The following is a 24,538-nucleotide window of genomic DNA, read 5'->3' as shown; positions in this document are numbered from 1 at the left end:
GGCCTGCTTTGTGTAGATAGTGTTATTTGGCGGTGCATGCTGTAGTTGCATATCTAAGATGGACAACTTGCCTTTTGCACCTGTACTTTTCTGTAATGGGTTTAGGGGTTGCTCGTGCGTAAGTTGCCGCCACTGCTGGCGAGGTTACCTGGTTAAACCCTTTCTGACTGAACAGCCTCCAGCATCGTGACTGTCTCAGTCACTGGCAGAATCCATCAGTGGGCGTTTCTTGAACCTTTTCCAGCATAAAAGCTGTTTGACGCCAAGTCTCCTCCTACTCTCCCTGCGCGGAAGTCTTCTGCGCAGGGAGGGTGTGGGCAGCGGAGTACCCGTACTCTCTCTGCTGGTCTCCGGTGAGGAGTTTTGGAGCTTCCTCTCTGATTCCCCCATCTGTCCCCCTTCTCCACTGGTGTTACGCTGATTTCCTTCCCCAGCAGATGGGCTGCCTCTCTCCCTACTGGGACCATCTCTGGCATCCCTCTGGAGCCTTCCCTCCACCTCTAGCTCCGATGGCAGTTCCCTGACATTTTCCAACACTTCAGTGCGAAGCACAACAGTGCCATCCCTTTCACACCAGGCTCAGCCCTTTAATCCCATAGACTTCAGCCCTGCGTCTGGTACAGAGACCAGAAAGTTGTCTTTAAACAATGGGCAATACCAGTGTAACAGTATATATTCAGAATGCCCTAGTTTTGAAATTCGGAAAGTCTTCATTTATTTCCTTTACAGTGTAACAAATATTCTATTGCTCATTAGATAAAGCACTATTTCATAGAAAAATGACTTCAGGATCTCATCTATTCTGATTAAAGGCTTAAAGGAAATAACAAAGTTTGAAAGGAAATTATAGATGTAATATGCACTCTGTAAGCATAAGAACTCTGCAATGCAGCCTAGGCCACTGTGTTTTAGAGAGCCCCTATTTTCATATAATCCCTGATATTAATATACGTCATGTTGGGCTGCTAATCCTTAACCCAGGTGGTGCCAGGGTATGGCGAAAAAGATTCCTCGGTTCAGCCCCAGCAACAAAAAAGGAACATATGGGTCATTTGCACCAAAACTGGACCAAATGATTTATTGGCGGTGGAATGGGTTTTGAGGGCAAAAAGTGTGTAAGCAAAGGCTTGCCTCATTTTGGGGGTCAGTGAAAACTTTAGTATTTGTAGTGACTTTCAGTGGGGGCAGTGTTGCTTACTAATAAGATGAAACAGGAGAATTTCAACATCTCTCTCATTTCTAAAAATGGAGAGCGCTTTAGTGCTGCTTCAAGGGAAAGCAAAGTTGCAGTGAACAGCCAATCACATTATTCAGTGCCTCAATGAGAAGAATGCTTGTTTTCTACCTTATGCCAGTGGATCCTTTGTCAGCAGAGCAACTACACTAATCTAGGCATGTGGTAACATTCATATCATCACAGAGACATGACTCATATTCTGCAGGCATAGCGAGGGTTCCACCCTATCCAGTAGCCATCCATTGGCATATATTTTGAGAAGTTTTATAAAAGGCCTTCATGAAAATGCCAGTTGTGAGCTAAGTTGACCCTTAACAATGAATGGCATTCCATGATGCTGATCCAAAGAAATCTAATGTCATGTTTAAGGAGGGCTTTAAGCATGGGAAATGGAAAGTGGAAGTGTGTGGGGAGACAAAGAAAAAACTAGAACAAAATGATTGGAAGTGGGAAAGGAAAGTGAATAGTAGAATTCTGCACTAAGTGTGTATATATATATATATATATATATATATATATATATATATGCATGGATTGAGCAGAAACTACAGTGATGGAATAATATATTGATCAGAAAGGAAAGTTTGGTGAGAGGAGGATATAGGCCATGTTGCGCCCATGTATAATATCAATTAAAGCAACAACAACTGCGGCAAACATCTAGAAGGGTCTTAGTGATTTTTTTAATACTTACATGTTACAGTCTGTATAATTATTAACTACATTCTGTATAGAGTTGAAGTTTTGCATTAGTCAAATGGATGGAAGTTGTAAACAAAATTGTGTAGACATATCTTTTAATGTCATTGCCTAGCACCAGCAACTTTTCCTCCCATAATACCCTGTGCTAAACTGTAGATGCTTGTCTTTCTACTGATTGCATCCTGGTATGTGTTACTACTCTGCCTTTGTCCTTTCCTACAGGCTTACCCTGAGTTTGTCCTGACCTACCTAGAGGAGCTAAATGTAAGAGAGGAGGTGACCCAGACGGAATACTGCACACACCATGGGGCCCAGTCTCCAGTTCATCGAGAGACAGATAGCAATGCAGCAGAAGAGGTCACTGTATCAAGCCAGAGGCAGGTCAGAGCAGTATTTTTTTTTAAGGAAAAACATTTTGAAAGGAAATGCTGTTGCCCTTCACAGTTTAATATCAATATTCAAGTCACACCATTTCTGTATCTGTGTATGTAAAGAGAGAGAGAGAGTTTAACTTGAATATTAATTACATACACATGTTCGAGAAATAGAAGCGCAACATACAATCACACACAAACACATTCCCCCCCCCAATAGCTCCTTTCCCCATGGGATAACATTACTTGTTAAAATGTACCTGCCAAAATATGCTTAAATATTTGTATGAAGCACAACATATATTCATTGTATGTTTGTTCATAATTTAATAGGTCCTGCAAAATGATGTCTGCAATGAGAAGCAACTTTCAGGACCTTTGGACGCCCACTTAAGGCCTGAAGGTCCCTCGGGGGGGAATAGGCAGCTGACAGTGGCACTGGTGAGGAAACTAGAAGAGAAACATCCTAAGGCCTCAGCTCAAAGGTAAGCCACTGACAGAACTGATATTTATTGTTCAATGACATTAGATGTTTTCCTTCAGTTTCATGTAAGATTGATTTCCTGGATATTATTGAAATATCTCAGAAGCCCTCTGGCTTGCAAGCAGACATGGAGTTTTGACCAAAACTAATGGAAAGGGGTGACATTTATGCAGGTTTTTTTTAAAAAAGAAAAAGATTGATGTGTACACGATGGAAGAGTATCACTGAGGTAATTATTGTTAACTTATTATGCATAGAAGAGTAAAGTGTATAATTTGGTTACATGCTTTGTTCTACTGAAGTTAATTTTATATGAATACATCATTTATGCATTTGATATATTTTTACCTATAATATGATACAAAGGTAAAACAACAATATTAAAATTCAAAACTAATAAGCAATATTACATATACCCCTCCACTTTTTCTGCATTGGGTGTTATATGGCAATAAACTCACTGGATGTACTTAGGCTCTAGAACTCACAAAGCAGTTTGCATGAATATGAGATGTTTTGCATAATATTGAAATATATTTTATACATTAATTCCCTCTGTTGAGAGTGGATGTGGGCTTTGAAACTGTGTTCTATGTTCAAACAGAGATTGGTCATAAAGGCATCTATCAAATTTCAGTCTTGCATTTTGGCAATTTCCCCATCTTTCCCGGCTGCTTAGGATTTGAACATGAAATGTGGAGTGGTATTCTGAGTGGGCATTCCATTATGTTGCAATGTTCTGGTCAGATGATGCAGCATGGTGCAACTTTCTGCATTGAGTTGATGAAACAACCCCAGGGATTCTGAATATTGGTGACATAATAGGCATAGAGCACCTCTTCTATGACTACCACCATGCACCTTCTGTGGTGACATTTCAGAATTGACAGATTGCAAAAAAAAAAAAAAAAAGAAAGAAAAAAGTGTATGGTAAAAAGATCAAATTCTTGAATGAGGGCCTGGGAGTAACAAGATTCTTTGAAAACATTGGGGGGGGCTCATAACCAATATCTGTTCTGACCATAAGAGCATAGAGGATGAAAGAGCAATGTTTTCTATAGTTTCATAATATAAAATTCACTGACTTTAATTATATCCTCACAAATAGTACTCACAGGTTTCTAAAAATCTTTCAAACCTAAATCTTTAAACATTTCCCCCATTTACAACATTCCTTATGATCCAGGGAAACAAATTATTCAGTATTCTGCACAAAATTTACTAATACCTATTGTGGGTTGGGTGTCACTGAGAACCCAACTGTATTTGCAGATATTTGCAAGCAACCAGCACCCTCACACCAGCAGGTGGCCAGACTTAATGATAACTCTCAGTTAAAGGCCTTTAGTTGACCACTATTCTCTGTTCACATAAAGATCTTCACAAAATGTGCTGTTTAGGGTTGCCCTCAACACTTCCAGGGCAATATGTCACTGGCTTCCTTCACAAGAATCAATGAAATCCGTAGATTTGATTATCAGCTTCAACACTAAACTACCTGTGTGAGAGACAAGCTTGTCCCTTTGTGTGACCTGTGGGATATGTTTACTAACACTCTCCTGCAATGTTTCATGCCGCGTGAATCCTACAATTGATGAACAATTAATGCCATTCACGGGAAGGTGTCCAATGAGGCAGCAACATGCCGTCCAAACCTGTGAAGTAAGGCATACAGTTCTGGTTGTGTTGAGATTCCAAAACATCTTATGCATATGATAGACACATGTGAGGAAAGAAGAAGGGGCTCTAAGCAGCTCAAAACCTAGGTGAGACAGTGGTTGAGAAACTAACACCAGGCTTACAGGGTTCTGGGAGAAATATAACAACCAATAACATCTTCTCAAATGTCCGAGGTCAGAGAATTAGCTGATTCTGGTTGGCACTTTCCCCCCACCCAGGTCCACAAATTCCCTGAGAGTTCCTTGCCTGAAAATCTAGAAGTCACTAGAGCTTGGATTATTGGTTCTCAAGAACATTTCACCCTTGTTAGTTGTACTCAGGAAAGGAAGAAAGTCATTCCCCTTTCTTCAGTGCATAATGATACAGCAATCTCACAGAAGGAATCCAAGCATGAGACAATTCATTATTTAGCTAACGGTAGAGTGGACATTTGTGAGAGTCTCCGTATACCCTTCCAAATGCATGATCCAATAGTGGCCACTGTTGTTATTTTCAAACAGGGTGGACTTTGCCTAAATGCCTCTATTATATGGAAGATAAACTTCCCACAATAGTATAAGCATCCCCAAAAATATGTGTTCTGCTTCCTAGTAGACTTAAGTCTTGAGCTGAACAAACTCTGGACTGACCTGAGAGAGCTCAATCACTAGAGCCTGAGACTCTTAATATCAGGGCTGTGGGTTCGAACCCCACATTGGGCAAAAGATTCCTGCATTACAGGGACTAGCTGACCAGCATGGTCCCTTCCAACTCTAAAATTCTATGATTTTACGAGTCTATGAAAAAGCCACCTTCCTTGCTGTATCAAGAGAGTTAACCTCAGGAATGATTTTTTTAAAACTGCAGGGCCAGTTTGTGCAGATCTTTGTGTTGCTCTGCTCAGCAAGGAGCAGGACGTAGGTAAAACATGAATTTGTTTGTCTGCCATTGGCTCTTGTTCCACCTACTGTTGGTCTCGCTGCATTCTGCCCTGTCAGTCCCAATGGGCACCACTGATTAAGGGGCACAGGGGTAATCTAAAAATAAGATTGAAGAGGCTGAGAAGAAGCAGGTCATTATACTGGGAACCACTCCTGATTTCCCAGTTCACATTATACATGCACAATATTGAATGATTCGCCAAGATTTGTGGAGTGCATAGATGCACAAGCCGAAGAATGGTGTGTGTAAATGAAAGATATTTCATGTAATACAAATTGATACTGTTATTATGAAGACTTTGCAATACGAAGTGGCACTCGAAGTCTTACATTCGATTGATTTGTCTATTCCAAAACAAAATAATTAGTATGGCAGATGATTTTTTCCCTCCTGATAGGCACTTCTGCCATTCAGGTCAGTTCTTCCCAAAATCCAATGGGCAGAAGGTGGGGGATGTTGGTCATATGGAATAATGCATTGAAAGTGAACTGTTGGCAGTAAATGGATACTTTTATGGTGGGTAGCTTTATAGAATGACTCCAAGGTAGAGCAAAGATCTTGCATGGGTCAAGTGAGACATCCTTGTCAGTGTAAACCTATGGCTTGCATCCAGGGTGGTGCAAGTAGAACAGTCGGGCTTTCTCACTCTGTCCTTCCCACTGCTGTCACTGTGCACTGGTAAATATGCTCTTGGGAGCCACACACACCAGCCTGGAATGTCATGGGATATTTCATAGGAGTCTGTAGGGAGAGGGGAGGATCAATATAAATTGAGTAGAGGCATCTTAAGGGAGCAAAGCTGCCATACACATGGGCCCCCGCCCAATGCCACACTCCACACTATTCCAAAAATTCCTCCAACTCTCAGGAGCAGCTTTCCAGGGTGCAGTGGGATACAATAAGGAGGGGTGGAAGCCCCATTGCACAAATCAAACTTCACTCACATAACTCTGCACCCAAGCCTTCATCTACTACTGCACCTACACATACTTATATCTGCCAAGTGTACATTTATCCTGCTTGTACCTGCATGCAGAAATCCACATTAAAAACACAGCAAAATGCATTGCCCTATATAATTTTAGGTATATGAATAGTCCCTATGACTTTTATGGGACCACTTGCTTCCTTACAATTTGGCCCTTCCGCCTAAATCAGTAGTTCCATATCAGGTATTTATTGGGGGGAAATCCAGAAGATTTAATTTAAAATGTTATACTTTATCTTTCATTGCCATCAATGGCAAAAAATATTAACAGGGTTTTGTCTTTATCGATATAACATTGGCCATCTACCCTTTTCCAATAGAAAAAAAATTCCTATAAATCACAGGTGAAATATTTAGTTTATATAGATATAACTAAAAGCACTTTTATTTCCCATCCTTTTTTTGCAGTGAAGAATTTAAGAATTTGTTTTTTCCCCTTTTATTTTTTATTTTTTAATTTCTTAAAACATAACACCTTGGGTTTTCTGTTTTCATGAATCAATTTTTCAGTATACTTAACCCCCACATTGTACTTTGTGGGAAAATTATGATGGAGTGAATCTTTTCACTGAAAACTCAAGCTTTTCCTCATGATTTATCTGCCATATAAATGTTCTAAAGGTTAAAGCTTTGAATTGGGGACAAATTAGCTTTCATTACATGCTTTAGTTGAATCTTGACAAAATTACTCAGGTCTCTGTTTGAGCTAGATAATTTAAATTCAATTTTTTTCTGTTCTTTTTAGATACAGCAATACAAACCTAACTCAACGTGGTACAGAAGTAATATAGATGCTGTGTTTCATGTTTTTCACCTGCCAGTGTGAGGTTGTGGTTGTTTGCGTTCTTATATTAAATTGAGCAACTTACCTTTATTTAAATTGAATAGAAGTTGTTTGGGGGGGAGAACTGTAGCAGCCAACAAAGCATGGTGACCCAGCTTGTCACCCAGTGACCTGTGAGAAGGAAATAATGAACTGTGAGTAGCTGTCATCTTAACTGCTTCTGACAGTTTGGCTATGGGCACATCTGTGTTAGTTGCATGGAAAGGCCTTTGTTGTTTTCCCACTAGTGACTTTGCAGACCGCTGTGGGGTTTGCTCGCTGCCCTGCTCCTCTACTTCCCTCCCATTTTAGCAGGGAAAACAGCTGCCAATGATGGTCTTGACATTTCTTTTAATGATTTACTTGGCATTTATTTAATTATAAAGTACAAATCATATTGATGTATTAAGCCTTTTTGGATATTTTGAGGGAAGTTAGGATCCTGCCACAGTTAGTTTTGCAATCCGTTTGGTCATACTTCCACACTCTGCATTAACTCTAAAAAGTGTTTGTCTCATAACTTGTCTACGTAATAATTTTGGCTTTAGACCATCTCAATTTTAAATGATTAATTTTTACATCAACATTTTAATAATTTAAAAACTACTATAGTACTACTATTAGTATTGCTACTACTATGGTCACAGTAGTCCCATGTAAACAATTGTAGTAATAATTATTATTACTGCATATATGCCTGTTTTCCTTTCATGGTTTAGACCAGGATTGCCTTTTTTATTCTTATTTAAACTTAATGCTTATGAGCCAGAGATACGTGAGGGGAAATTAAATGTTCACAGTGGGCTTCTTGTTTTCCCTTCTCCGCACCATTTTCTTTGCCTCCATTCCTCTACCTCCATGTGTGAAAAATGCTTTTAAAACTCTCCTGACTTTGAAAAGCAGATTCTCTCACAGCAAAGAAAAAGAAATGCCCCACTTTCCATGCAGTGTTCCTCATGCACACATGTGCTCAGTGAAACACCAGTTTTTACAGTTGGAAACAATCTTAATTTCTCTTCCTTGATGATAATTCATTCTCAAGCAAAACAAATGATTTTTCTTTCTGAACTGAGTAAAATAAATCTGGAGCTACTATGAAAGAAATGATATACAAATGATTATTTTTGTTCTGCAAACTTGGATATTTGGGGCAGTGCATTTAATGACAGTTTAAGAAGGTTATTGGAAATGCTACTTTAAATAAGTAGAAAAAGCAACCAATGTGAGCAATAAATTATGATCCATTTTCAAAGATGGCAATTTTATGAAAGTTTTATAACCCCCTCTTATATCAGTGACTGAGGGCCAAACTAGCTGAGACACCATTTACAAAGTAATTGTGTGATAGGCTTTTTAAAACGAGTAACTTGAATCCCAATCTGGATTAGTCATGCTCAAGGGTATTTGTATTTGAGGAGGAAAGCTTCCACTGATGCCCTGAACGTAGTTGTTTTTCTGCAATGCAAATAGGTGGCATGACCCCCGAGTTCTGAATCAGGACCATGGTGGGAGAGCAGGTGCACTAGTGCAATGGGATTCCCCCTCCCCACCTCTATGTGTGCACCCCTTGCCCTCCCCAAATCTGCTCAAGAGGGTTGCAGGGAAACCCAGGAACAGATTTAGGGGGGTGCAGGGAGAGGAGATGGGGAGAGTGTTCTGTGGTGCAAGGAAAAATGCTTGCACTGGTAGAATGTTTGCCTTAGCACTATATTGAATGCAACCCATTCTCCCTCAATCTCTTAACCATGGTTAAAAATTGGGAGTTCCTCAGGAGTGTATGCCTTTCCACCTCTCCTCCTTTCCCTTGAGGTTGTGTGTTCCCCTTTCATCTCCCCCATTCAGATTCCCCACCCTTTCCTTTTTCATCCACCTATTCATTCATTCATTCATTCATTCATTCATTCAGTGTTTATTGGCATAATCCTTTCCTTTTTCAGTACTAACTATATAGCATAAATGCAATGAGTTAAGTGCTAATCATAAATGTCTGATTCTGGTACAGACGTGGACTGTGGCTAGTGGTAACGATAATTTGCCTGACTCAGGTGGCGTAGCAAACTATGGTGACTGTATGTCAGGCAGTAAGGTAAAGGTACCCCTTCCCGTACGGGCCAGTCTTGACAGACTCTAGGGTTGTGCGCTCATCTCACTCTATAGGCCAGGAGCCAGTGCTGTCCACAGACACTTCCGGGTCACGTGGCCAGCGTGACAAGCTGCATCTGGCGAGCCAGCGCAGCACACAGAACGCCGTTTACCTTCCCGCTGGTAAGCAGTCCCTATTTATCTACTTGCACTTGATGTGCTTTTGAACTGCTAGGTTGGCAGGCACTGGGACCGAACGACGGGAGCGCACCCCACCGCGGGGATTCGAACCGCCGACCATGCGATCGGCAAGTCCTAGGCGCTGAGGTTATACCCACAGCGCCACCCGCATCCCGCTATGGTGACTGTATGTCTATGGTGACTGTATGGTGACTATGGCGACTGTATGTCAGGCAGTAGAAGGGGGAATTGTTGCTGAAGCAGAGGGGGAGAGGCGATATGAAGAAGGTGCATTGCATGTATCTGGCAACTGCACCATGGTTTGGCAGCGACATCTGAACTAAGCCATTATGTCTGCCGCGAGCCTATGTAAGAAATTAATCATCACATTCAATATGTACCATGCTTGTATTTAATAAGTTGCCTCTGGTGGTAAAAAAAGGCCCTATGTAGTCAGATGCCCTTCCCCCACTGTGATGGGATAGAGCCACATGGTCAGCCATTACTGTGCATTTATGAGTTTATGCAAGGTTTTCTCTTTTCTTTCTAGCCTTAGTTTATAGTCCCAGGACCATACTACATGCTTTTTGTGTGTGTAGAGGCTGCACTGCCAGGTGGATACATTCATCTAACCATAACATTCTACCCCAAAGGAAAGCATCCTGAAGAAAAAAGCAGTTATCTGACTCCACAAGACTCCCCTGTCATTTCACAGTGCTTACGCCTCTTTGTAAATGTAGATGCTTTTCATTTCCTGTCCTTCCTCTGTCTCGTTCTGCGGTGCACATCTTATCTGACTTAAGCCCCCACAAACAGGATTGCATCCTGGAGAGTGGCTGTCATCTCTTCAGCAGGTCTGCCCCCGTTTCATTACAATGCGGATGGGAAATCCCATTCTTGCCACTGCGATTACAATAGTGCTGTGCAAGTGACCTACTCAGATGTTTTCACAGTATCTTTAAACATTGAGGGAGGCTTTGAGAAATGTGTTTAAAGAGAAAGGTATCTACTGAAAGCTTGTGAATGAGATGTAAAGACATGGGGATTTATCAGCAAAGCAAGAGCAGTACAGGTTTGTGTGCAGTGCCCTCCGCCCCACAAGGAAGAGACAAGTATGATAAATATATGACACAAATAAAACTAAGCGTATTTGAGAAAATAATATATGTATATTTTATAAAACAAATATGTATGCCTGAAAATTCTGCAAGATCATGACTCGTGGCTCCTACGGAACTTAAGGTGGCATTGTGTTTGCTCCTTTGGGCTGTATTCATTTTATTTGTGAGTTATGTGTGTCTGTTTGCATGTGGCCTGGAAACTGTCCTTTATACCAGGGGGTGGGCATAAGATATATTGGGATCTGCTAGTTGCTCTCTGGTTTGCAGTAAATCAGAAGGTCTCCTCTGCCCAATGCAGCAAGTAAAATTGCAAGTAAAAGGCATTATCTGCCATGGGTAGCCTAAAGCCAGTTACTTACTTCCCCTTCATGCTCAGTGTTCCTCACCTGTAAAATATGAGTATTGATTGATTACCGTTGAGCACGTTTTTGCACAAGTGTGAGGGCTACTTTTAGAAACCATGTTAGAATCCCTATCTGTAGCAAACAGAGGTGTAGATTTGTACTTGGATTTGTAGATTACCCTTGGGTATGAGTCATGGGCTAGAGAGTTCCAGAAAAACATCTGCTTCTGCTTCATTGACTACGCAAAAGCCTTTGTGTCAACCACAGCAAACTATGGCAAGTTCTTAAAGAAATGGGAGTGCCTGATCTGTCTCCTGAGAAATCTCTATGTGGGACAAGAAGCTACAGTTAGAGCTGGATATGGAACAACTGATTGGTTCAAAATTGGGAAAGGAGTACGACAAGGCTGTATATTGTCTCCCTGCTTATTTAACTTATATACAGAATTCATCATGCGAAAGGCTGGACTGGATGAATTAAGATTGCAGGAAGAAATATCAACAACTTCAGATATGCAGATGACATTTTGATGGCAGAAAGTGAGGAGGAATTAAAGAACCTTTTAATGAGGGTGAAAGAGGAGAGTGCAAAATATGGTCTGAAACTAAGATCATGGCCACTGGTCCCATCACCTCCTGGCAAATAGAAGGGGAAGAAATCGAGGCAGAAAGAGATTTTACTTTCTTGGGCTCCATGATCACAGCAGATGGCGACAGCAGTCATGAAATTAAAAGACGCCTGCTTCTTGGGAGAAAAGCGATGACAAACCTAGACAGCAGCTTAAAAAAGCAGAGACATCACCTTGCCGACTATGGTTCATATAGTTAAAGCTATGGTTTTCCCAGTAGTGATGTATGGAAGTGAGAGCTGGACCATAAAGAAGGCTGATCGCCGAAGAATTGATGCTTTTGAATTATGGTGCTGGAGGAGACTCTTGAGAGTCCCATGAACTGCCAGAAGATCAGACCTATCCATTCTGAATGAAATCAGCCCTGAGTGCTCACTGGAAGGACAAATCCTGAAGCTGAGGTTCCAATACTTTGGCCACCTCATGAGAAAAGACTCCCTGGAAAGGACCCTGATGTTGGGAAAGATGGAGGGCACAAGGAGAAGGGGATGACAGAGGACGAGATGGTTGGACAGTGTTCTTGAAGCTACCAGCATGAGTTTGACCAAACTGCGGGAGGCAGTGGAAGACAGGAGTGCCTGGCGTGCTCTGGTCCATGGGGTCATGAAGAGTCAGATACGACTAAATGACTAAACAACAACAATGAGTCATGGGATGCAATTGATAATTGGGTCTGCCCTCTGATCCATTGTTTTGTATCTGGTTCTGTAGCCCCACCTCCAGCTCCAGAACTTGATGCAAATTAGCAGCATAGTGGGGGGTACAGAACCAGGTACAATAGAGTTCCCATTTTTTAAAAAAGCACTCACCATAGATCTGAAATGCTCACTTATGATTTACATTGGAAAGTAGTGTAGAGAACCTCATGTAACCTGATCAAACATTCCACTCAGTATATTCCATAAACACCTCGGGTTGCAAACACTTCAGGTTACAGACTCCGCTAACCGGGAAGTAGTACCTCAGGTTAAGAACTTTGCTCCAGGATGAGAACAGAAATTGTGTGGCAGTGGCGCGGTGGCAGCGGGAGGCCCCATTAGCTAAAGTGCAACCTCAGGCTAAGAACGGTTTCAGGTTAAGAATGGACGTCCAGAACGAATTAAGTTTGTAACCAGAGGTACCACTGTATTTGACAAATATCCAGTATTCCCCACAGCCCTTGTGTAGGAAAAGCAAAGTTTCTCCATCATTTCCACATAACTTGCACTCTAGACCTCATCTGAAGGCTTTCTAATTTGTCAGCATTTGTGCTTCTGAAATAGTATCACATTAGTTTATCTCTATTTTTTCCTTTCCTGTCGAGCCTCTTGCACTAAAACCATGCAGCACTTTTTTGCAAGGCACCCAGTGGCTGCTCTGCCTTTCTTCCAATGGAAGCTGCGGCTTCCTCACAGATACTCTCTTGAACTGTGTCATACATGTTTCTGGTGTACTCTTATCAGCAACATGCCCGTGGGTTTATGGATGGCACATGCTCTCAGAGCTACAGCTGTTGTGTGTCTTTCTGCTACACCTTCCTAGGCAATCTGCCCTTGGGTCTCCTGATGGCACACTTTCTGAGTTGCAGCTGTTTCTTCATCTGCCTTCAGAACTGTTCCCTCATACATGTCCAGAGATGCCATGTAGTCTTCTCTACACACTTTCTTCATGCGCTTCTAGAGGGAGTTTACTGCCAGGACAAATGCCCTGTATGGATATGTGATTCTGCTTTTTCTCTCAGAATGAGTTTTCCGTACTCCTCAGATTGCAGACCAATGTTTGCATACCGTTAGTGTGATTTCCCAGGGCTGCTTCAGAAGAAATAGGAGCTGTTTACTTATAACTATTCCATTGGGTATACTTTTACAATCCTCCTTTCCCCATATTTGTGAGGGAATGTTGAAATGAAGAGTAGAACTGAGAGGGAGCTCTGCCCCTTCCAGGGGCAATCGCTGGATAGGATCCCCTTTTACCCATTCAGTTCTGTAAGGTTTCCTTTCTCCTGAGAGTTGCATGCATATTACTATAATTGGAATGGGCCAATCAGAAACAACTTCACTTAATAGATAAGCAACTTAAATTTCTTTCCATTGTTAGGCCATCCATTACATATGAATACATTTTAAACATAAACTACTCTCAGTTGATTTAATGTTGCAAATATTGGATCAGGGAGGGTTATTTTATAAGCTAATCACTTAATGAGGGTGATTAACCAGGCAGTTGTACAAAGGTGGCAAAAGAGTTAGGGAGGCATATAGAGTTAACTGTGCATCTTCAAGGAGTTGAAATCGCATTTGCTGTGGGATGGATTAGAATATGATCTGTTACCGTTCTTGTCCCCACTTAGACCAGGAAGGAATGGATAACATCTTAGTTGTTCTCTGTTTGTTGTGGTTTGGTATGACAGAAGCTCTTCTCAGTTTGGGGTGTGAGGGGAAGTGGATTGCTTTGATGAGAATAAACTGTTATTGGATAGGTATATAAGTAGGATTTTAAATTTAAGATCACAGGAAGCTGCCTTATGCTGAGTCAGACTGCTGGTCCATCTACCTCAGTATTGCCCATAATCGTGGTCTATGACACTCCAAGCCTGGGATTAAACCTAACACCTTCTGCATGCATATTTACTTTTTAAGGGTGGTTCATATGACAATCCATATTCCCGATTTTGGAATAGGGAGAGGTGTTCACAAACAAACAAACAAATATATAAATATTTAAATCGGCTACAGACTACCTGAAGTGACTACAGTGTTGCAGAAGTGGCATGTGGCACCCTCCAGAGTATGGGAAAACAAGCTTACTCCATCTTCCTTGTGAAGGTGGCTACCATATCTCCTCCCCGTCTCCTTTTTTACAGGCTACCCAGATCCCTCAACCATTCCTCATAAGGCTTGGTTTCCAGACACTTGATTGTCTTGGTTGTCCTCCTCTTCAGATGTTCTTGGAGGGACTTGTCCCCCAAACTGCTGCAAAGCAGGGTCCAAGAGGGTTAATGATGTAATTACTCCGTGATTCTCATATGCATGAATACTTAATTTTCATTAGATGTTATTGTTGATGGGAGTTGTAGTCCAGCAACATCTGGAGGGTACCACGTTGGTTACCCCAGCTTTATTGTGGGGAAATTACAGAAACAATTAGAAAACCCATACACTTTTCAATTAAAAATTCTCACTGTTGTACCCTGTCTTTAAAAGTAAAAGGTTCAGGTTTAAGCATAGAAATGTCATACCAGCAATCAGCAAAGCTTCAGGAAAGTTGAAAATGAGTTATTGATGTCCATTTTTAACACATTCCACAATTAGAAAAGCTAAACATCTTGTACAGCTCAGTCCATAACTTTAAACCCTGTTCTCTCTAAGTTGGAATGAAGGTGCTAAAAGAAACATTAGAGCCTGAGCTGTACAAGATTGAGCCTCCTCCATCCTCTCATTCCATCTACAGAAGCTGACCAAACTGGCAGTTTAATCTTACTATGGCACTTGTCAGGGGACAGCATCCTTTACTGCTTCTGAGGGTAAGAGGCTAGCTTAGGCAGGGCAGGGCAGACTATGCAGCACATAAAGGTCTGTCCACTCACTGCTCCTCAGCTGCCTCACTCTGCCAGTGGTAAGGCTAGCTCTGCCTATATTTTTACATATAAAGCATTGTGATCTATTCAAGTATTTCAAAACAGTAGTCTTTAACCATTGCATTAACTCCTAAACTTTGTGGTGGTTCTCTTGACCCTAGTGATGGTTAAGAGAAATAGGGGAGGAGGAGAATAATAATCTGTTTTGTTCCAGTTACCAGAATGTAGGATTCATTCTCAACTCTTTTCTTTTTTCCAGTCAGCTATTTTTCGTAAAGCACATATTCCACCACCAAAGCTTATTGTTTCCCATTTAAAATCATTCTTTTTGACTTTGCCAGGAGGGATATCAGTTTAATGCCTCATCTAAAGAGGACAGGATGCCCCCCCCCCCGGTTTCCCCTAATAGTCCTGCATGGTTGCAATGTCAGCATTGAACCTTGTGCTTAGACTCTTGTGTGGGCCTTCAGCAGATGACCTTCTGCCCCAGAGGCAAGAATGTTACTAATGAAGGCATGCTGGCCCTGAAAGTGGGGAACATGCAAAGATGAAGAAGTGGGCTGAACAGGTCAGACCAAAGCCATTTTGGTTCATGCTTTCCTCTAAAGAATGGAATCATCCCTCCCAGCCTCCCCCCTTCTACTGCCTCATGGTGACCTCCAGCCAGTTTTAACTTATTCACTGACCCTGGAATTAACACCTTTCATTCTATTAATACTTTCAGGATCTATGACCACAGCCTTTTCCACAGATCCCATATGTCTAACTTTCCAAGTATGTGGTGACAATTCAGAGAATTGTGTGCGACTTACCCAATAGTGTGGGTTTTAACTTCAGAGGCTGCTGCTTTTAAAAAAAATAAAAATGGGAGAGGGAGTCAAAAGTCCTGCTTGGGTGTCTACCATCCTTGGGAGTTTTGTCGCTTGTAACCTGTTGGAGTAATGCATACTACTTAACTCAAAATAACTGTAATTGTTTAGAACCATAAACAATATTAATAAAGTTAGTGCGAGAGAGAAAAATAAACCAGAAGCAACAAAGAAAATTGTTAGAATCCTGGAAATGTTGGGTTGTTGTTCTTTAAAGTAGCTGTGGAGATGAGCTTTTCAATATATGTAAGTTTTAAAAGATGATCCAGTAAAAGCTGTGCTGTTTTATGTCACTAAAGGAGGTTACCTATCTTTCCCATATATGGTTTCCTCAATCCTTTCTATAGTTTCTAATGAGGCTCTTAACTCTTAATTTGAAACTGGGGAAAAGTTATGAGGAGACAGTTCATGGTTTTTATTTTATTTTTAGAAGCAGTGTTTTCCAATAACTTTGAAGTTTGGCTGCAGCATGTGTGTCACATGCATCAGGGTTTTCAAAAAATAAATAAATTTGTAGCACATTCCTGTCAGTTTACTCAGAAGAAAGTTATATTGGGGCTTATCTTTATTGCATCCTTAATGACATATTTATTTACATAGCAATCCCTCTTCCCCTTATTTCTTTTTGTCCCCCTTCTTCCCATTTCTTCTCCTTTCCCCTCCCCTCCCTCCCCTCCTAACAACTGCCCACTCTCTTTTTATCAATGAAAACTTTTAAAAATATGATTGCTCTGGGGGTATTTGGTGGGGTGTTACTGATGGGGAGGGGCAATTTAACCCTTCCCTCCCTAACTGCAGCTTTTGCTTCCTCAAAATTTTCCCATACATGGCAATAAGGCTTTTTTAAAAAAGCTTCCATTGGCATCAACGTAACATAGAATATATCTAAAGCCTAATTTGTAGGTAATGTTGCATTCCCCCCCCTCCCCCGGTCATCCTGAAATTCCATGGGATTGACTGAATGTTATTAAGCTTAGCATTGCCATATAATGAAATCCTTGTTTTCCACACCCTGTGCTTCGCAAACTTGCTAACTCTAACAAGGAATAAGAAATTAATTGTCTAAACTTGCAGTTCTAATTATGAATTCAACATTATCTCTGTAATAAATATTACAGGTGGATTAGAATCCAAATCCTTTTCATAAAAGACTGTGTCCTAATACTTTTTTAATTCATACGGAGCTTGCTGTGCTATCAAATCCATCCGTTGGTGGGAGGAGAGCAGCATCATACTTTACACATTTTATGCATAAGGTTTTTTAAGCAGAACCTCCTTTTTCACACTGAGTTATAATTTTGTTTTGCTTAAGCTTATAAGAACCCAGGTAAAAATAACTACATTTAGAGCAGTTTCCTCAGCTTGGCAATCTCAGAGGGGGGAAATTTCTAGATTAGTAAAAAAAAAAAAATTGCCTCTCTGTCTCTTTCTCTCTTCCTTGTAAATATCTAGACTTTTATGTTAGTCCCATTAATGTCTGCTAATAAGTTAGTCTTCAAATATCAATACGATGATGTGGGCTTGATGGAAGTTAAATGTCCCTAAATCCTATGAATTGATCTGTACGAGCTGTTTTCCACATGAGCGGTAGCTTCACCGAGGCAGACATCCGCAAACAGTGGAGGTCAGGGTGATGAAGGAGGAGCAGGCTTGGCGGCACACATGCACTCTATTCCTGACAGTGTCTTGCTTCGGCAAAGGGAAGTGAAGCGCGCATACCATGCTCAGTGGCATTTCCAAATGCAGCTCAGCTGGGGGCCTGTGCTTATTGCATCAGTGGCACATACGGAGGGGGGAAAAAAGAGAAATACATAATTTTGTCAAAGTAGTAGATCACAATCTCCCCCTCCTCCTTCAAAATCATCACCACCACACACTAATAGCTCTAATAGATACGGATTTTATGCATATTTCAGTCACAGCAGTATTTCTAATGCATATGTGAAAGGGTTCTAATTTATGTCTACCAACTGTGTGGTGCCCTTCTTTTGGGTAATGTCATCATCCTAATGGTGTTTCTATTATACTCAAAGGTAGTAAATGAGGCTTATTGCAGGAAGGTAATTGATTTTCACTGAGTGAAAATGTAAATAGCCATAAGAAATCCTATGAAAGACAAGCAGTTTGAAATTGTCAGAGAAATGAGTCACAGGCACGACTTGCTGGCCCTTGTATTTGTAAAAATGCATGTGTTTCCTCACCCCAACCCCAGCAAAAAGAGAGAGCCAACAATAACATATTTCCTGTCGTTTTATTTCAGACGGCAGCATAATGGGAGAATGTAGATGATTTTGTGTTTTCCAGTGTGCTTTATGAAGACGTATTGAACGTGTTCAGGAAGGTTGGCTCATTTTGTCAGATTCCCCTCAAGTGGGAAAGTCTGTGAATATTATTTCTAAAATCAATGTGGCAAAAAAAATAAAAAATTATCTGGCATTTCTGTGCTTTAATATAGTAATCTAATAAATCCACTTCCTGAATTGGGGAAGTGAGCCTTCCGTGGTCACTGGGCATGACAAGATTTGTGCAAATGTCAGAATTCAAGAGGAATGGGTACATTTAAAGAAAACATGCCCTTCATGTTCTCAACTGCTGTGTAGTCACCCTTTTAGGGAATTGTTTTAGATCAGTAAATATAACCACCTGTGGTTCAGAACTCTTTTAACTATTCGTCCCCTCTTCTTTTGCCTATCAGGAGTGTTTCTTTCTATTATCCTTACTTAACATTATGTGTGTGTGTGATAGAATGTAGAGTTGGAAGGGACCCCAACCACAAGGGTCATCTAGTCCAACCCCCCACAATGCAGGAATATGAAGAGAGAGAGAGAGACTTGCTAATATGAGCATATCGCACTGTCCCAGACTTTTTATAAAAAACGGCTGCTGTTTCTTTGTGTTGGAGGAATTACATTTTAAATCACTGTTGGTTTTCTGAATCATTCCCTAATAGGTTAGATTTCTTTCCTACAATACATCATTTAGCTGTACTGTTAGTCTTGCAGTTGTGTTTGGAACATTATTTGCCAACTGTGAATATTTACCCTGTAAAGGTAAAGGTAAAGGGACCCCTGCCCATTAGGTCCAGTCGTGGCCAACTCTGGGGTTGCGGCGCTCATCTCGCTTTATTGGCCGAGGGAGCCAGCTTCTGGGTCATGTGGCCAGCATGACTAAGCCGCTTCTGGCGAACCAGAGCAGTGCACGGAAACGCCGTTTACCTTCCCGCCGGAGCAGTACCTATTTATCTACTTGCACTTTGACGTGCTTTTGAACTGCTAGGTTGGCAGGCTCAGGGACCGAGCAATGGGAGCTCACCCCGTCGCGGGGATTCAAACCGCCGACCTTCTGATCGGCAAGTCCTAGGCTCTGTGGTTTAACCCACAGCACCACCCGCGTCCCTATTTACCCTGTAGCCAGCTATTAATTACTGATTTTAAAGCACATAACATTGGATCCGGAGTGTTTCTTCTGAAAACAGGAGCATTCATTGTATCCCAGAGACTGAGAATCCAGCAGAGGAAGGGAGAGAAGACATAGCTTGAGTTCCCCTAAAGCAACCTGCACCAGTTCCTATGCTGTTCTGGAGGATCCCCCAAACCTTTGGGAACAGGATTTCAGGGGGCATAGGGGGCTGCAAAAAGAAGAAAGAATTGGCAAAAATTGTGTCTTTCCTTGCTCCGATCTTGCGTGCCACTCACACAAACTTTGGATCTAGCCTACTGTTTAGATTTGTTGAAAATGCATTTGAATAGTTTGTCTTTCTAGGGGAATATCTGGAGTAACATAGAATGCTTTCTATGAGAAAGGCTCTACAGAATTATAGATTGTTTCCTTTCTATTTCAGTGCTCTTGGGATTTTACATCCTTCTACACATAATACACCTAGAGACAGGACAGTATTAGCAATCAGTCCAAATGAAGATTGTAAAGTATTCAGGTAGTGCAATGTTCGATGTTTCTTAACCCAGTATAGTCTCTAGACTCCTTCCCCATTTATCCACTTTCAAAGTGAATCAGGCCAGATGTTTTAGTAGTCAGAACACTTCCTAGCAGTTTTCAGACAGAAAGCTGTGACACTGATATATCTCCATTAGAAAAATATCAGAGTTTAGCTTTCTTCAGGAAGAAGATTCTCATTAATATGATAATTAGGAACTGTATATAATAAATAATTACATGTCTTTCTTTCTAGTTTATTTCTGTCATGCCATATTTTTTAGTTTATTGCTGTCATGCCAAATTCAGCCATGCTCTCTACCTGGTATTCCAAGTTTAGCACAATAGTTTAAAGACAGATATATGCATAAGATTAAATATTAAGGATCTGGTATACTAGCAGCCCCCTACTCAGTGTTGCTCAAGAATAAAATATGAAACCTACCAAATCAGTGCAGTTTTGAAATTAGTGGTTAAAATCAGTGCACTTTAGAAAGGTTCCCTCTGCCATCTTTATTCAAAATGCCATCTTTATTCCTTGATCTTAGGAACTATTATACAAAATCTGGTTACTAGTCTTAAGATGTGTCCAAATGCATTGCAAACAAACACCTTTCCAAAATATATAGTACATTAAATTCAAGTGGGTATTGCCCAATATTTGCCACTCAAGTGATGACTGTAAGATTTCTTCCTAATGGTTGAGGTGAAATAATAGGGGAACATATTATTTGTTTAAATTAATATTATAGGAATATTATATACACACACAGACATTCAGTGTAACAAGAAGCTGTCTGAATACGTATACATGTACAGCCATTGTTGTTTTGGGTTATAGAAACTAGTCAACCATGCACTGATTAATTCTATAATCTGAAATATTATAGCAGGAGTAAGTTCCTAATAATATAACATGAAAGAAAGCTTTTTTTGCCAGCCTCTGCTTCTCTAGCTGAATTTTTTATACTGGAAATATGAACGCAGGTGATATCTGTAAACATGGTTTCCTGTGTTTTTAAGAATTCATGTCATTTTGTTGTTTGGTACTAATTTTCACCTCAGCATGAATTAGCAATGACTGAAATTAGCTCAAAGTGAATTATAGTGGAACTATTTTGTCTCATCAGCAATGAATTTTGTAGAAGAGGCTCCCTCCTCCCCTCCAAGGTACTGAATTGGAAATCTTTGGATACTTATTATTAATTGAACCAGGACATTAAAGCCAACTGTAGTGACATTGTGTATACAGTGGTACCTCGCAAGACGAATGCCTCGCAAGACGAAAAACGCACAAGACGAAAGAGTTTTCCGTTTTTTGAGTCGTTCCGCAAGACGAATTTTCCTATTGGCTTGCTTCGCAAGACGAAACGTCTTGCGAGTTCTTGCGAGTTTGTTTCCTTTTTCTTAAAGCCGCTAAGCTGTTAATAGCTGCTAAGCCGCTAATAGCCGTGCTTTGCAAGACGAAGAGACTCGCGGAACGGATTAATTTCGTCTTGCGAGGCACCACTGTACTAAGGTGATTGACTCTGCGCCTGGGAACACCAGTCTGTAGACAAGCAGAAGAATCTAAGGCTAGGAGATTTCTTTCCAATTGGACTAGGAACCCGCCACCTATGCAGTCATTATTCCAACCAGCATAGTATAATGCACTGCCCTGCCTTCCCCTACTTTGCCTGAATATTTTGCTTGCTTGTTGAAATAATGTACTGTTGCACATAGGTGCTCAACTTCCAAGCAGCGAGAAGTTTCAGCATTCACCCAGAGTACAGTTTTGTTTTTCTGTTTTTATATGATTAATACATGTTACCATTAAATGTTTTAAAGGACAACAGCACTAGTAAATAATAATACTGTTGCACAGCACCCTAATCTCCAAGCGATGTGAGATTCCAGGGGTTTCAGGCACTCCCCCAGGGCCCATGTTTCCTTTTTGAAATGAGGCACAGCAGAGACTGTACTGGTCTTTATGATATATGGTTTATTTACAAATATATAACCTGAGCCTAAACTGGAGGGGTTCACAGCATCAGTACCCCAAGAAGGCCTTGCTTCTCCCATGGCTGCAGCCTTGGATTCAAACAGAGATTTGACGCTGCTTTCTAACATTGCTCTCCCTCTCTCTGTCCAGCTTCTGCTTTCCTTCTCAGTGACATCATTCCTTCCTATCCTAAACTTCTAACTCACATTGTTTCAAACTTTAAACCCTGGCTTTATCTGTTGAGGGAGGGGCCCTACCTATTTGCCGGTTTTCACACTGAGTCTCTTTAATCCTTTGTCTTCTAAATGGTCCATCATGGCAACTACTTCATCAGGAAACTAGCCTGGCTTAATTGGCTTTTAACACTTCTTGATCCAAGCTTTAGAGAGATCTGGCATATAGCTAGATCCAGGGATCACAGTGGTCTGGCAATATCCCAAGATTAGAAGCAGCCTTTGATTAAATTCTAGCATTTACTGTATCCAGGAATCTAGAAATGTCTAGCACCCACAAACTCATAACCATGCGATAACACTTGAAATACTAAAGGTAGGGGTGGGGACACCAGTCACCTGAATGGCTTTGTGAAAAACCAAGGTAAATACAAAAAGCACATTTTTCCTTGGAAGAAGGTCAGAGTAGGCTTGTGGGAGGGATTTAGACAGGGGAGGGGGAGACATACACACCACTGGAATTCAGAGCATTATTTTGTGTGTGTGTGTGTGAAACTTTTACCTATATAGCTAGTGTTATAATGAGGTAGTACCTATATAGCTAGTGTTATAATGAGGTACAGTGGTGCCTCGCAAGACGAAATTAATTCGTTCCGCGAGTTTTTTCGTCTAGCAAATTTTTTGTCTTGCGAAGCACGGTGTCGGAAAAGTTTTGGAAAAGCTTCAAAAATCACCAAAAACCTCAAAAAAGGCTACCACGCCGCGTTCTATGAGTTGCTCCTCGAAGTCAAGTTGCAACTGTATTAACGGTGTTAAGAAAAAGGAAACAAACTTGCAAAAAACGCAAGACGTTTTCGTCTTGCAAAGCAAGCCCATAGGGAAATTCGTCTTGCGAAGCAGCTCAAAAACCGCAAAACCCTTTCGTCTAGCGAGTTTTTCGTCTTGCAAGGCATTCGTCTTGCGGGGCACCACTGTATAAAATTATAACTACAATAAAAATCAATGGCTGTTTCCCAGTATAATATTGAAGATGGGAAAGAGCCATCTTCTTGAATCTTCTTGAGAATTCCCCCCCCCCCGCACGGACATCTGAAGTAAGCCCCTGTTCTCCTTTCCATGTCAATAAAATATTAATAAAATGTTATAACTTATAATTGCTGCTTTAAAAAGTACATGGAAAATCTCCAGCACAGTCTTTAGAGTTAATGATGTACTAATACCTGGTGCCTTGCACAAAGGATACACAAATTTAGGCTAGTATGTATCAGTACTGCAGCTAAGCAGTTTTCAACCTTGGACTCAGAATAAGCAGGAGGAAAGTATGCTGTGGGGACCAGCATCAACTTTAGTGGGCTTGGCATACCATACTAGTCCAGGTGCTGATAGAAGGCCTGATTGCCACTACCCCAGCATTTGCTGCTTTCTGAGTGGTTATGGTGGGGCGGTCACAGAAAGCAGGGCTCTGTACTTTGGCCCTCAGGTCTAGCTCTAGCTGCACCACTGCTGTATATATGATTCTCATCTAACATAATCAATCTGGGTATGTGTTACATAAACCTGCCCCCCCCCATAAAATCACAACAGTCCATTTTCCAAGCATATGTTGGTAATAATAGTATGCAGCAGAACAACAATAGACTCAAACCGAAATGATTAGCTTTGCATTATGTGTCTCTTTAGATACATCTCTCAAGTCAACACATTTACTGACCATTTTTGAGTGCTATTTTCTATGGTTATGCTGTTTTGTGATCTAATATTTTTTTTACAAATAATACATGCAAACAGGCGACCCGAAAGTATCTGAGTTGTGATTCTTGATTTTTTGAATTTGAACTAAGAAAATAAAATGCCATCTATTACAGTTTGGTATAGTGCTCTATAGTGCTGTATCTTTCTTAAAGACAAATTCTAAGTTTTCAGATCTGCATCTTTCGCAGGCAAACAGATTTTCAGGAGGCAGATACAGGCTGCATTTGACCTTTTCCTCCATTCTCCGCCCCTTATATAGGAGACAAATGATGACGACTCATTAGTATTCATAAGAAGTCATCAAAGTGGGCTGATTTCCCTTAGAATAAATATGATTGAATTAGAAATGCACAGTCCTGATACCATGACCCCAAGTAAATGAGATTCTTTCTTTTTTTCTGAATGTGTGTGCTGATATCCTTGAAGTTCTTCATTACTGTAGAATTATGATTACAGTTTAAGAAAAATGGCTGATTCAGTTTTCACATCTAATTAAAAGGGTGTGTAAAGGTTTAATTTGGGATACTGATGGGGAGTTTCAAGTCCTAAATACTTTATAGTAGAAAGCCCCCAAAATTGGTGTTTACTTTAATGCTTAAATGAGGATTTTGCAAATATCCCTGTTTTTAAAAAGACACTGATTGTAGTATTAAGAGGGGGGTTTTCGTACAGAATTTAAATATTAAAGATGAAGAGATACATTGTCTGAT

General features: G+C 40.7%; 1 protein-coding gene across 6 annotated transcripts in view; it reads left to right on the top strand.

Annotated features, from left to right (window-relative positions):
* Positions 1-24,538, top strand: part of DCDC1 (doublecortin domain containing 1) — a 246,701-nt gene that overhangs the window by 133,060 nt on the left and 89,103 nt on the right. For all 6 annotated transcript variants that reach the window (XR_014516364.1, XM_083462254.1, XM_083462253.1 and 3 more), the window contains exons 18-19: positions 2,162-2,320; positions 2,647-2,798. Coding sequence is in view for 5 of the 6 variants with exons in the window: in XM_083462254.1 (XP_083318380.1) it covers positions 2,162-2,320; positions 2,647-2,798 (311 nt within the window). In the remaining variant the exon portion in view is untranslated. The remainder of the gene's footprint in view (positions 1-2,161; positions 2,321-2,646; positions 2,799-24,538) is intronic.

The sequence above is a fragment of the Podarcis liolepis genome (genome assembly GCF_965112155.1).
Source record: "Podarcis liolepis genome assembly, chromosome: 1".
Lineage (NCBI taxonomy): Eukaryota > Metazoa > Chordata > Lepidosauria > Squamata > Lacertidae > Podarcis > Podarcis liolepis.
This window is presented reverse-complemented; position numbering and strand designations above follow the sequence as displayed.